This window comes from Cyprinus carpio, chromosome A21 (genome assembly GCF_018340385.1).
Source record: "Cyprinus carpio isolate SPL01 chromosome A21, ASM1834038v1, whole genome shotgun sequence".
Classification (NCBI taxonomy): Eukaryota; Metazoa; Chordata; class Actinopteri; order Cypriniformes; family Cyprinidae; genus Cyprinus; species Cyprinus carpio.
The window spans coordinates 16,282,445-16,294,791 of NC_056592.1; the positions used below are offsets into that span (position 1 = coordinate 16,282,445).

General features: G+C 37.0%; 1 protein-coding gene and 1 non-coding gene across 2 annotated transcripts in view; one reads left to right on the plus strand and one right to left on the minus strand.

The window, feature by feature from the left end:
- apbb3 (amyloid beta (A4) precursor protein-binding, family B, member 3) overlaps positions 1–7,254 on the plus strand; it is a 40,669-nt gene extending 33,415 nt beyond the window's left edge. Inside the window, exons 8-13 of the mRNA XM_042711061.1 lie at positions 3,305–3,419; positions 3,614–3,701; positions 3,811–3,894; positions 4,553–4,668; positions 5,350–5,529; positions 6,782–7,254. Of these exons, the coding sequence (XP_042566995.1) occupies positions 3,305–3,419; positions 3,614–3,701; positions 3,811–3,894; positions 4,553–4,668; positions 5,350–5,529; positions 6,782–7,006 (808 nt within the window). The 3' untranslated portion in view covers positions 7,007–7,254. The remainder of the gene's footprint in view (positions 1–3,304; positions 3,420–3,613; positions 3,702–3,810; positions 3,895–4,552; positions 4,669–5,349; positions 5,530–6,781) is intronic.
- Positions 7,255–11,542: 4,288 nt separating this feature from the next.
- trnac-gca lies at positions 11,543–11,614 on the minus strand. Its single transcript has one exon. It is a non-coding gene; the product is annotated as a tRNA-Cys (tRNA).
- Positions 11,615–12,347: the final 733 nt, after the last annotated feature.

The window sequence follows — 12,347 nt, forward strand, 5'->3', positions numbered from 1 at the left end:
CAATCAATATCCAATTAATAAATTCAGATGATTCTGCCATGATGAACCAATCAAAGCCTTATTTGTGGATTTATTCAAATTGTTTGGACAGAGGGGGGAACAAATTCACTAGTTTGTAATGGGACCATCAGTAGAGCATGTTGGCATGTGCCAATGAGAGATAGTCTTTGCTAGATGAGAGACATTTAAACCTTATTTATATTGTGACAATGTGCTCAGATCCAAATCCAAAAATAGACCCTTATAGTCTAAATAGCTCCAGCTAAGTGTGAGTGTAGAACCCTGGACTGTTTCAGATCTTTAGGGGCTGGTACAATAACTCTGTATTCACACAATGAAGGTTTCCATCTCTCTCTTTACTGCCCAGACAAATTAAACTGACAGTAAAAACGACCTGCAATTTATCTCTTTTACTCTAAAAATTAGAGTAAACGAGTGCTGGATTTCACAAGCATCAGTATGCTGTGTGAGCTTGAGCCACACGTTGTATGAAGCACCACTGCTCTATATTTCTCCAATGCAATATTCATGAATGAAATATTCTCTTTGATGGAGGCAGCATGCAGCATTAGCTGAAGAATCGGTCACTGCGTTGCATTTTGGAAAATCATACTGCCCAGAAATGCAGATCGATCTGTATTTATAGAACATTGACATCTGATACTAGCGAGTACAGTCAGCTAAAAGAGACTTTCTAAGGTTAATGTGAAGAGATTTAGTGAATAACAAGATAGGTTGAGAGATTAGAGATGGTTTAGCATTACTTTGTAAATATGCAGCTGGCCAATGTCATTTCCAGCTCGCAGTGGTTTTTGTCCTATTTTATTTTAGCATTTTACAGCCCTATTCTTAGAAGGGCTGCTCACTTCTGTGGCCTTTCAGCATGCTTATGGCAAAGTCATATACAACTTAATCATCATGGTGCCACATGATAGTTTAAGTATCAAAATAAGATTTACACTAACATAAAGTTTGAGGTCTGTAGTATTATTAAATATAAATTATTTTATTCAAGTATGCATTAAATTGATCACAAATGACAGTAAATAAGGCCATAATAATGATGCCAACGATTTTTATTTTAAATAAATGCTTTTGCTTTTGAACTTTCCATACATCAAAGAATCTTGAGAAAAATGTAACAGTTTCTACAGAAATATTAGGCAATTAAACGTTTCTTGAGCATCAAATCAGTAAATTAGAATGATTTCTAAAGCAACATGTGAGACTGAAGACTGGAGTAATGGCTGCTAAAAATTCAAGCATTACGAGAATAAATTACATTTTAAAATGTATTAAAATAACAAACAGTTAGTGTAACAATATTTCACACTATTGCTGTTTTGCCATATGAACAAATAAATGAGACACACATGTGTATGTGTGTGTTCGCGTGTGTGTGTGTGTGTGTGTGTGTGTGTATATATATATATATATATATATATATATATATATATATATATATATATATATATGCACACCAATCATGCATAACATTATGACTACTGACGGGTGAAATGAATAACATTGATTATCACTTCATCACGGCACCTGTAAGAGGGTGGGATATACAGTATTAGGCAGCAAGTGAATGTTTTGTGCTCAAAGTTGATGTGTTAGAAGCAGGACAAATGGGCAAGCGTAAGGATTTGAGCGAGTTTGACAAGGACCAAATTGTGATGGCTAGGACAGAGCATCCTCAAAACTGCAGCTCTTGAAGGGTGTTCCCGGTCTGCAGTGGTCAGTATCTATCAAAAGTGGTTCAAGGAAGGAACAGTGGTGAACTGGCGACAGGGTCATGGGCAGCCATGGCTCACTGATGAGGTATTGTAGCTCATATTGCTCAAGAAGTTAAAGCTGTTTCTGATGGAAAGGTGTCAGAAAACACAGTTTTCTGGACCACGGAGCAATAGAAGAAGGTGGCCTAGTTCGATGAATCATGTTTTCTTTTACATCACATTGATGGCCAGGTGCGTTGGCGTCACTTACCTGGGGAACACATGGCACCAGGATGCACTATGGGAAGAAGGCAAGCGGCAGAGGCAGTGTGATGCTTTGGGCAATGTTCTGCTGGGAAACCTTGGGTCCTGCCATCAATGTGGATGTTACTTTGACACGTACCACCTACCTAAGCATTGTTGCAGATCATGTACATGGAAACGGTATTCCCTGGTGGGTGTGGCCTCTTTCAGCAAAATAATGCATCCTGCCACAAAGATGGTTCAGGAATGGTTTAAGGAGCACAACAACGAGTTTGAGGTGTTGACTTTGCCTCCAAATTCCCCAGATCTCAATCCAATCGAGCATCTGTGGGATGTGCTGAACAAACAAGTCCAATCCATGGAGGCCCCACCTTGCAACTTACAGGACTTAAAGGGGTCATATGAAGTTGCTAAAAAAGAACATTATTTTGTGTATTTGGTGTGATGAAATGTGTTTATCCGGTTTAAGGTTCAAAAACTTGCGTTTGTGATCGGAGAAATGACAAACAACAAGCGCTAACGTTACTCTACACTGCTCAAAACTCGTGTTTGAATCATCAGTGGCAAATTCTTTAAATATGAAAACAGAGAGCAGGAAACTCTCCCAGGATCAGGAAACAGTCCTCCGTAAAATGCGCTGCACACACTCCTCTTTTGGAAGACCAAACAAAGTAGTTTTGCTTTCACAACGAAACACACAGTGTCTCCACGACATGGTGGCGGCAGCAGCAGCAACGATACTACAGCGAGAATCAAAATTACGCCTTCTTTCTTTGCATGAACTTTTGGGTTGTGTTATGAAAATCTTCCCACACAGTGACGTAGACATGTGGGGGCATATTTAAACGAAGCATTTTAGGAGGGCGTGGACGAGTCTTAACTTTTATAAAGAATATCTCCTTGGGTTTGAGACTTTAGTCTTTGCAACTTTAGGAAACATTATCTATTCAAGAACAGCTTGTAACACTCCAAAGAGAAAGGAAAACTTGAAATCGCATCATTTTTAAAGGATCTGCTGCTAACCAACACAACACCAACACAATATTAGGAAGGTAGTCATAATGTTATGCCTGATCGATGTGTGTGTGTGTGTGTGTGTATTACAGGTATAAAAATAAAAATATTTAATTGTGAAAAGCTCTTTTTCTTCCTTAACCATCCTTTTTATGTCCATAAATATATTCATGTTATTGATTATAGGGCCGTATTTAATTTTTTTATTTGAATATTATGTGTGTGTATGTTTAGTGTCTCTACCAGGCTGTTAGAATAATGAAAGTCACTGTAAAGAGTATTTACTGCATTCTTCTGGTCTTCTTTAGGGACTTTGCCTTTGTGGCCAGTGATAAAGACACCTGCATGCTCAAGTGCCATGTGTTTCGCTGCAACGCTCCAGCCAAGACCATTGCATCTGCCCTGCATGAGATGTGCTCCAAGGTAAAATCAAACAATCCTGTGTAAATTGTATTTATTTATTAATAATTAACATTAGCATAAACAATTTAAATTATGATAAACATCATTTAAACATAAATTAACATAAATTAACATAATTTCATATTTTAAAATATCCAGATTTCAAAGACAGTACATTACAGGTTAACATGATTGTCATTGGTCTGTTTCCACAGATCATGGCAGAGAAGACAGCACTGCAGCCCTCTATGGCCCGTTCTCTCACCATGGAGAGTATCTCCCCAGAGGACTTGCCCCGCCAGGGTATGACCTCTGCAGTCTTTTTGATAAAGTGGCATTTATTTAATTCTAATGGCTGTTTGACTACTATTGTATTCTTTCATGAGACTTGAGGTGTTTGTGTGGATTCCAGTTGACTTCCTGGAAACAGTGAGACAAAGGCTGCAGAAGTTTGAAGTGGAGTACATTGGAAACCTGCCTGTATCCAGAGCAATGGGTGAGTGGGATCTGGGCCATTCAGATACCTGATAAACATATTACACTTTATGAATGAGTATTTGTATTTAGTTGTGGTTTTCCTGTAAAACATAGAGCCACTGAAGGTAAATATTTGCAATCCAAGCTATAATAGGACATGTTTTGCATGAAATGTGTTGCTTTTGTTTTTGATTTGTGTGTTGTTAAAAGCTGTAACTGGCTAGAGAGTAGAGTAGCTCCCCTTGTGAAAATGGGATACTCTTAGAGTGAAAATGTAATACTCTTACAGTACTCTAAACTAAGACCAAATACTTCATGCTTGGCATATGATAGTATCCTGGCCCTCAAGTTTGAATTAAAATGTCACATTTAAAGCATTTTCGAAGTGTCAAATATGTGTAAAGGTTTACAACATATGGGGAACCAATTTAGACCAGTATAGCACAGTTTTAGGAGTAAAGACTTTCCTACTGAAGACCAGTTTTTTAAGTTGGCTAAAGATTAATATCTAAATTCAGGTTTTTAAAACCAGGTTAATTGTTAGTTTGGTGGATAATGTATAGAGACCTGGAAACCCTAGCTTAAATGTCAAAGAAAGTCATGGCCTTCAAATATGACCCTGGTAGTGAAATATTGCATAGGTTTGTGGTTAATGTTTCTTGTGTATATGCTGACAGGAATGGAAGTGTTGAACAGAGCTATTGAGAGCATCATGCACTCCAGAGACAGGGATGAGTGGGAGCCGATAGTCATCCATGTGTCTGATACAGTTCTGTCATTATGGAGAGGAGAGGTGAGAATATCTACTAATATTGAGGCTTTTTAGTGTACTCTGAGTTCTAACAGACTATATTCGGGATGGAATACTTGTGTACTGCATACTGCACAGTTTGTACTGCATACTGTACTTTTTTAAAGTATACAATTAATTAATTTTTATATTAGTATTTTTACCCCTATATATACTCTCTGGACATGTGGGTTTCTTATGTTGATGTTTATTTTAATATAGTATGCAAAAAACATAATTTGTTAAGCAACAATGCATTTCAAACAATAGTATGGTACATTGTTGTCACCTTGTCATATTTAATTCAGCAAGTGCTTTATACTTTTAGAAATTCATCTTATTATACATGTATATATGCATTTGTGTGTGTGTGTGTGTGTGTATATATATATATATATATATATTCTATATATATATATATATATATATATTTTTAATTCAAAGTTATGTAAAACATTTTTAACTTTTGGTAGTTGAAAGTAAATAATCAGTCAAGAATATATGACTTCTATTATTATTCATCATGTCTAGCGCACTGCATTTTGGAGTAGCGTATAGAATAAAATTGTATACTATGCATAGTACACACACTATGTACTACAGAAATAGAATGAGTTGCATGCTTTTCTTAATATAAACAGTCTTTCTGATTTTACTTTTTCTTTCCCATTTCATTTATTTCAGGATGGAGATGACCCATTTTGGGAATGCCAAGTACGTTACTTGACTTTCCTAGGTGTGGGTCATGACACACACACTTTTGCTGTCATAGTGGATGCAGGAACCCAGCGCTTTGAGTGCCATGTGTTCTGGTGTGAGCCAAATGCTGGGATCATCTCTGAGGCAGTTCAGGCTGCATGTATGGTGAGGCAATACTACAACTGACTTTCACCCTACAAATATCACACACAGCATTCATCAATTCTGCATTGATATATAATTTAGTTCAAAATCTGTTAAAGGGGTCATATGATGCGATTTAAATTTTTCCTTTCTCTTTGGAGTGTTACAAGCTCTTGGTGCATAAAGAAGATCTGTAAAGTTACAAAGACTAAAGTCTCAAATCCAAAGAGATATTCTTTATAAAAGTTAAGAGTCAACCACGCCCTCATAAAGCGGCTCATTCTAACATGCCCCACATGTCTACGTCATGATGTGAGAAGATTTGCATAACGCCGCCCAAATGTTCACGCAAAGAAGAAGGCGTATCTTTTTATTCTCGCTGTTGCTGCCAGCGCCATGTTGTGGAGACGCTGTGTGTTTTGTTGTAAAAGCGAAACTACTTTGTTTGTTCTTCTAAAAGAGGACACAACTAGAAATCAGTGGTTAAGTTTTACAACACTGTTCCAGAACAGTTGAACCCAAATATACAGATGTGTGCAGCAAATTTTATGAAGGATGAGGTGTGTCTCCTGAACCAGCAACCTACAATGTGTCTGTGGCACAAAGGCTGTTTCTATAAAGTGGGGGCAACTTTGCAAGGACACTCTGGTGCTTCTGACTCACAGCCTGTAAGTACGTTTTTTATATTTAAAGAATTTGCTGCTGATGATTCAAACGTGAGTTTTGAGCAGTGTAGAGTAGCACTTGTTGTTTGTTGTTTCTCCGATCACAAATGCAGACATGGTTTTATGTGTTTACGCAGCGTGATACGCAACGCAATGCGTAAAAAGACTATTATCATTATAAGACAGTATAAGTCATTATAATCAGTAATTATGTCCCCACTGGATGCAACAAATGCCTAGTTTGTAATGAGTTTTACTGGTTTTGTCTCATCATGCTGGGAGACGGCACCAAAGTATGGTAAATTTCCGTCACACGCTTGAGGTATTCAGCCAATCACAATGCACTGGACAGCTGGCCAATTAGCATATACCTCGCTTTTTCAGAATGATGAGCTTTGTAAATATCGACGCGTTTCAGAAAGGTGGGGCATAGAGGAGCAACAATAATGTACATTATATGGAAAATAATGTGATTTTTTAAACCTTAAACCGCATAAACACATTGCATTACACCAAATACACAAAATAAAGTTATTTTTAGCAATGTCATATGACCCCTTTAACGTCTTCTAAGTATTTCTGTTGTAAATGTCTGGTGCCCCCTTCAGGTTCAATACCAGAAGTGTTTGGTTGCACAGACTCCTCCTGTGAGGTCCAAAATGTGGAGGGCAGGCTCCAAAGTCAAACGAGCCAACTCAATGGATAGCTCTAGCTTCCCGTCCCGACACCAAGCACAAACACCTTCCAAAATGGTCTCCCCCAGCGTGAAGAAGGGCATGCTGGCATTTTTTGAGACATTCCAGAATAAACATTCTGCAGTACCCACACCCTAACAACAGCCACTCGGGGAGGAGGATGGGGCCTGATGGGCTTTAAGGAGGGGGATATCAGGAGATGGAGAGATGAAAGGAATGAATAAACATGAAACCTAAAAAAGCTTGAGAAATATGAGTATCCTTTGCCCTTGGCATTTTTAGAAAAATCCAACTTCATTTCCCCAGTATGACCTCACAAAAAACAACCCACTTAATTGCCCTTAATAATAAAAGTGTTTTAAAGCATTGACTGAATGTAGAACAGCAAAACACCTCTCAAAAGACACTGAAATTCAAATCCCTCAAAAAAAAAATAACTACAGAATGCTTTGCAATTTAAATGCGGTTATACAACATTTAGCTACTGTCCTCAAATGTGATTGGTATAAGGCTAATTTACACAGCACAGGCATCTTTTGGCTTTTGTTCTTGTTCAGCCTGGGACTTGAATCATTGACTCAGAAACACAACAATTGATTCTGCTTTTAACTTTTTTCATTGGCTAAGCAAGAAAAGTAAGAGGCAATATTGTGTCTGAAAAGTAAGTTCAAACTGTTGTATAAAAGCAGTATCACACTTGCAGAAGAACAGCTCTATTGCACGTGTGATACTGCTGACAAATGATCTATTTTGGAAAGAATAATAATGCAGATCCAACAACTGTGTGACTGAGAAACGTCTAATAACCCTGGATGCCGTACAACCTCAGTATCAGAAATGAATCATATCAACATCTAAAATTTCTACAACCAACAGTATGTTGTGCAATAAGATGTATATCGCAGCTGAATCGAATTGTGTCAGATATTTTGATAACAAGTAATGATGTACAGTGACCTAATTCATGTATGACTAATATGTAGACCGTAGAAGTTTTCCGTTTCGGTCACATTTATGTTAAAAAAGTAAATTTAGCTTCAAACCTACTAGGAGTGTCCGTATATATAAACAGTAAACCGTCTGTGAAAAAGGATGCTGTTTGCAGTTCTAATACACCTTTAAAATAAAAAAGCGCAGAATATTCAAGGTTGTAACTCCATCTTGAGCAAACAGAGTAATTTTCACACACAACAAAGAGACCTCAATAACATAATGCTATCATATCGAGAGCCCAGAAATACATATAACCTGATATATCATCTACCCCAAACACAAACAATACTTCATAAAACCATACCAGATGAGTCTCTACATTGCTTGTTATAATCTTTCCGGTTTGTGGAGTCCTCAGTTTAGTGAATGTAATTAGCTCTTTCAAAGCACTCAACCTCAGCGCATGTTGATCTGAGATGCCCACAGGCACTTGAGCACCCACACGAATGCAACTGAGGGAAGTTATGTGATGCTATATCTGATATATGCAACTGCTCCTTCCCTTCCCTAAAAAAAATAAATAAAAAAAATATTATATCACAAATGAACTCAGGTCTCTTTAATGCTAAAACAAAGGGGGAAATATAGAAGCGGACGACTCTCCAGCATGTAAGATCATTGACAAGAAGCCTTTAGAAGAAAGTTTGACTGATAGTCTTAGTTAACGGTCATGTAGCACCTTGTGTTTCCTATTTTTGTCCTATTTATACTCTCTGTAAAGAAATCTTTCTCTATATATTTGCAGTATTTCAGCACAAACTAGGATGTCATGTAAATGGTTTTGTATTATTCTTTGTGATTGTAGTTGTTATTAATCAGAATGACATGCCGACCTGAATCCACCATTTGGAGTGTTTCAGGACATTAAACTGCTTGAAACTCTGGCTCTGTTGTCATTCATTTGTGTACACCTGCTTTTTCCTCACAATTTCAGAACCCTCTCCTTCTCTCCAGAAAAAAAGTGTCCAGAACAAGCAAATACATGTTATTATGTGTATTACTCCATTGCGTTCTTTCAGATTAAAAGTCTTTGGCACTCGTAGAATCCTCATTTCCTGAGATAGACTACTCTTGTTTTGTGTCCAGACTCTCATAATTATCTTTTAAATGGAGAAAAGATGTTTTACTTATCAGACATTTACTATAAAACAGCATAATTTCAAGTATGAATTCCTAGAGTACCAACTTCCTCACGAAACAAACTAAAGGCTGACAAAAGTATAAAGGTCTTTGGTTTATCTCGTCTATGATGTTATTTGATTCCAGTGTACAGATACAAATTTACAAAATACATCCCAGATAAACAGCTCGTCTTTGTATGTCGCTCTAAGATCATTTATCTCAGATTGCGCACTTACCCTCATTTCTGTGTATAAGAGATTCATACTCTTCTGTTTTGCTTTGTTCGACCTCTGTGACAAATAAAGCAATCTCTTAAAATGTATCACAAAAAAATAAATTTTATAACTTAAAAGAAATTAAACAAACTAGCTGTTTTTCAACATGAAGCATAAAATGGCACTTTGCAAGTTCTAATACTGTTAAAGTTACTTTTTGTGACCAACGTGAATTTACTTATTGTTGTAACTATTGTACAATATTGTTGCTTGCCTTTTTGGACTGTATTATGAGTAATTTTTTCGGAATGTAAATTGTTCTCTTGCATCTCTGAATTATCTTGATATTAAACATGGACACTGAAAAAATAATTTGATATGCAAATGCAGCAAATTAATAATGCCTTGGTTTGAGATTAATGTGCTTCCAGTACAAGTAGAGAAAAATGCGATGACACCAAGCCACAGTGTTATAGAAATACAGATGAGAGGATCTTTGCCTGAGCAATTGTTCATTTTCACAGTTGCATTTTCTTCAATGGCAGAAATATTCACTGGGCAACTGAACAAGAATTAAATTAAAAATTAAATTAATGTTGCCTTAAACAATAAAAATGCTATTGTGTTGCTTTGGTATATGGCTGTTTTATGTGATAAAGCAAGGTGTAAGATATTCATGCACTTGGCCTTGAGTGAAATTAATACTAATTTATGAAGGAGGTGAATGAAGTTAAAGTCTTACCTGGAGAATCCTGAGACATCGTTCCTGGTATCAGCAAAAATGTAAGGATAATATCCATTATATAAACAATAAAATAACATTCAAATACATACAGTAACACAATAATGTATGTGATACAATTTTCATTTGCACAGCAAAGTGTCAAGAGTTTAAGGGTTAAAGACGTAAGAGAGAAGAAAAAAACAAATAACCAATAAAATTACATATTGCCTCCTGCACAGCATTAATGAAATGCACTTTTATTTTTAACTGTGAAGTCAACACCTCAGTTTCCTGAGTTCACTTTGTTTTCACATGTAGCAACAATTTAAATGCAAATAATTATTACACTTACTTCTGACCACATGTTTGACTCTGGATAATATTTTGGGGTAGGTTTTGGGCAATGGTATTCTAATTGTAATTAATAAATGGAAGAAAAATGTATAATATGAAACTTGTCCCAACCTAACATTTGATTACATGATTATGCCTTTCTGTTCTAACATACCAGTGCTATATTTTATCTTTTCTGAATGGGTGTTCACTTTGTTTTAATGTAGCATATTTAGATTGTTTAGGGGGAAAATGTAAAAATAGCCTAAATAAATAAACTAACAGGTGTTTGCACACGTTAGTTATACTTTTGACTCAGTTAAAAAATTAACTAAAAGCAATTTTAATTGTCTTGCATTCATGCAACTATTTCGCACTTCTATAACTCGAGACTCTTGAGACAAAACGAAAGCAACGGCACATCTCAGCAGAACGATCTGTAGACAATGGGACACGAGAACGACCAGAAAAGCAACCGCGGGGCGGAGAAGCAACGGAAATGGTCGAAGATCATCCTTCTAGCTCGTACGGTTAGAAAGACACTGAAAAGACATCGCGAGCAAACACTTTGGGTGCGAATAGCTGCTTGTTTGGATTACGCAGCAGTGGATTATTTTTTTATTTATTTTTCAGTTTTCATTACCTCTCAAGCCTTTTGTTTAAACATTTTGTGGGTGAATATCCATTTTAGTAATGTGTCTTTCGTGAACGAGTCGGCTTTTGGTTTTTATACCAAAAGATAATGTAAAACTATGGTATTTGGGTTTAGTATAATTACTTTGAATAATTTAAATTAGGCCTATATTAGTGCACACATACCAGTCATAGCCCAAAACATTGCTAAATATAGCTGAATTATATTGTACCAAATGAAGACTTGGAGCTGAAAGAGTCGGTTCTTTTTGCTGAGCTGAACCAAATGATCCGGCTCCCTAAAAAAGTATTTCCATCAACAACCCATCCAGCTCCCGCGTAGCCAGACCTTCAGACTGCCATCAGTCCGTGGGCTGAGACTAATCATACTGATGGAGAAATCGCTTCAGCGAGAGAGCGGTCGGAACCAATTCGATATGTTGGGCCAACTGACTGAAAAAAAAAAAATGATTCATGAATGATTGGCAAATCGATTCTCAGGTCAGTCGGAGCGGGCGCCACTGTTCACAGTAGTTTGTGTCTTTTGTCTGGCTTTTTTTTTGTGTGTGTGTGTGTACCATTTGAATGCGAAAATATGTTATGCACACAATGTTTACTAAGCCGGGACATTAGGCCAAAAACATGTAATTCTTGAGGGGGCACCCGGATTTGAACCGGGGACCTCTTGATCTGCAGTCAAATGCTCTACCACTGAGCTATACCCCCATCCGTACTGACGGGTAACACAGATACCTTCTCGAAGTTAACCGAGGAGCAGTGTAATAAATAATAGAGTGAAAGTATATTTGAGCATATTTATACGAGGATATTTAAACGACATATCTCCGTAATATGTATATGGTGTCATTAAAAATTTTATAATATATGTATTTTTTTAAATAAACTGCGACCAAAACATTGCATACGTAGTGATCACGTGATAACAATATGGAGACCGGAAGTACATAAGTAGTGGAACAAGGTTAAAGGGATACTCCACCCTAAAATGAAATTTTTGTCATTAATCACTTACCCCCACATCCTTCCAAACCCATAAAAGCTTTGTTCGTCTTCAGAACACAATTTAATATATTTTGGATGAAAACCGGGAAGTTTGTGACTGTCCCATAGACCAGTGCTTCCCAAACCTGTCCTGGAGGCCCCCCTGCCCTGCACATTTTATATGTCTCCCCAATCAGACACACCCAGTTTAGTTCTTGCAGTCTCTACTAATGAGCTGATGAGTGGAAACAGGTGTGTTAGATAAGGGAGACATACAAAAAGTGCAGGGCAGGGGGGCCTCCAGGACAGGTTTGGGAAGCACTGCCATAGACTGCCAAGTAGAATACACTGTCAAGGTCCAGAAAAGTATGAAAAGCATCGTCAGAATATTACCGTAATATTATGAAGTATTCTTGTCGCTTCATAATGTTATGGTTGAATCACTGATGGCAGATGG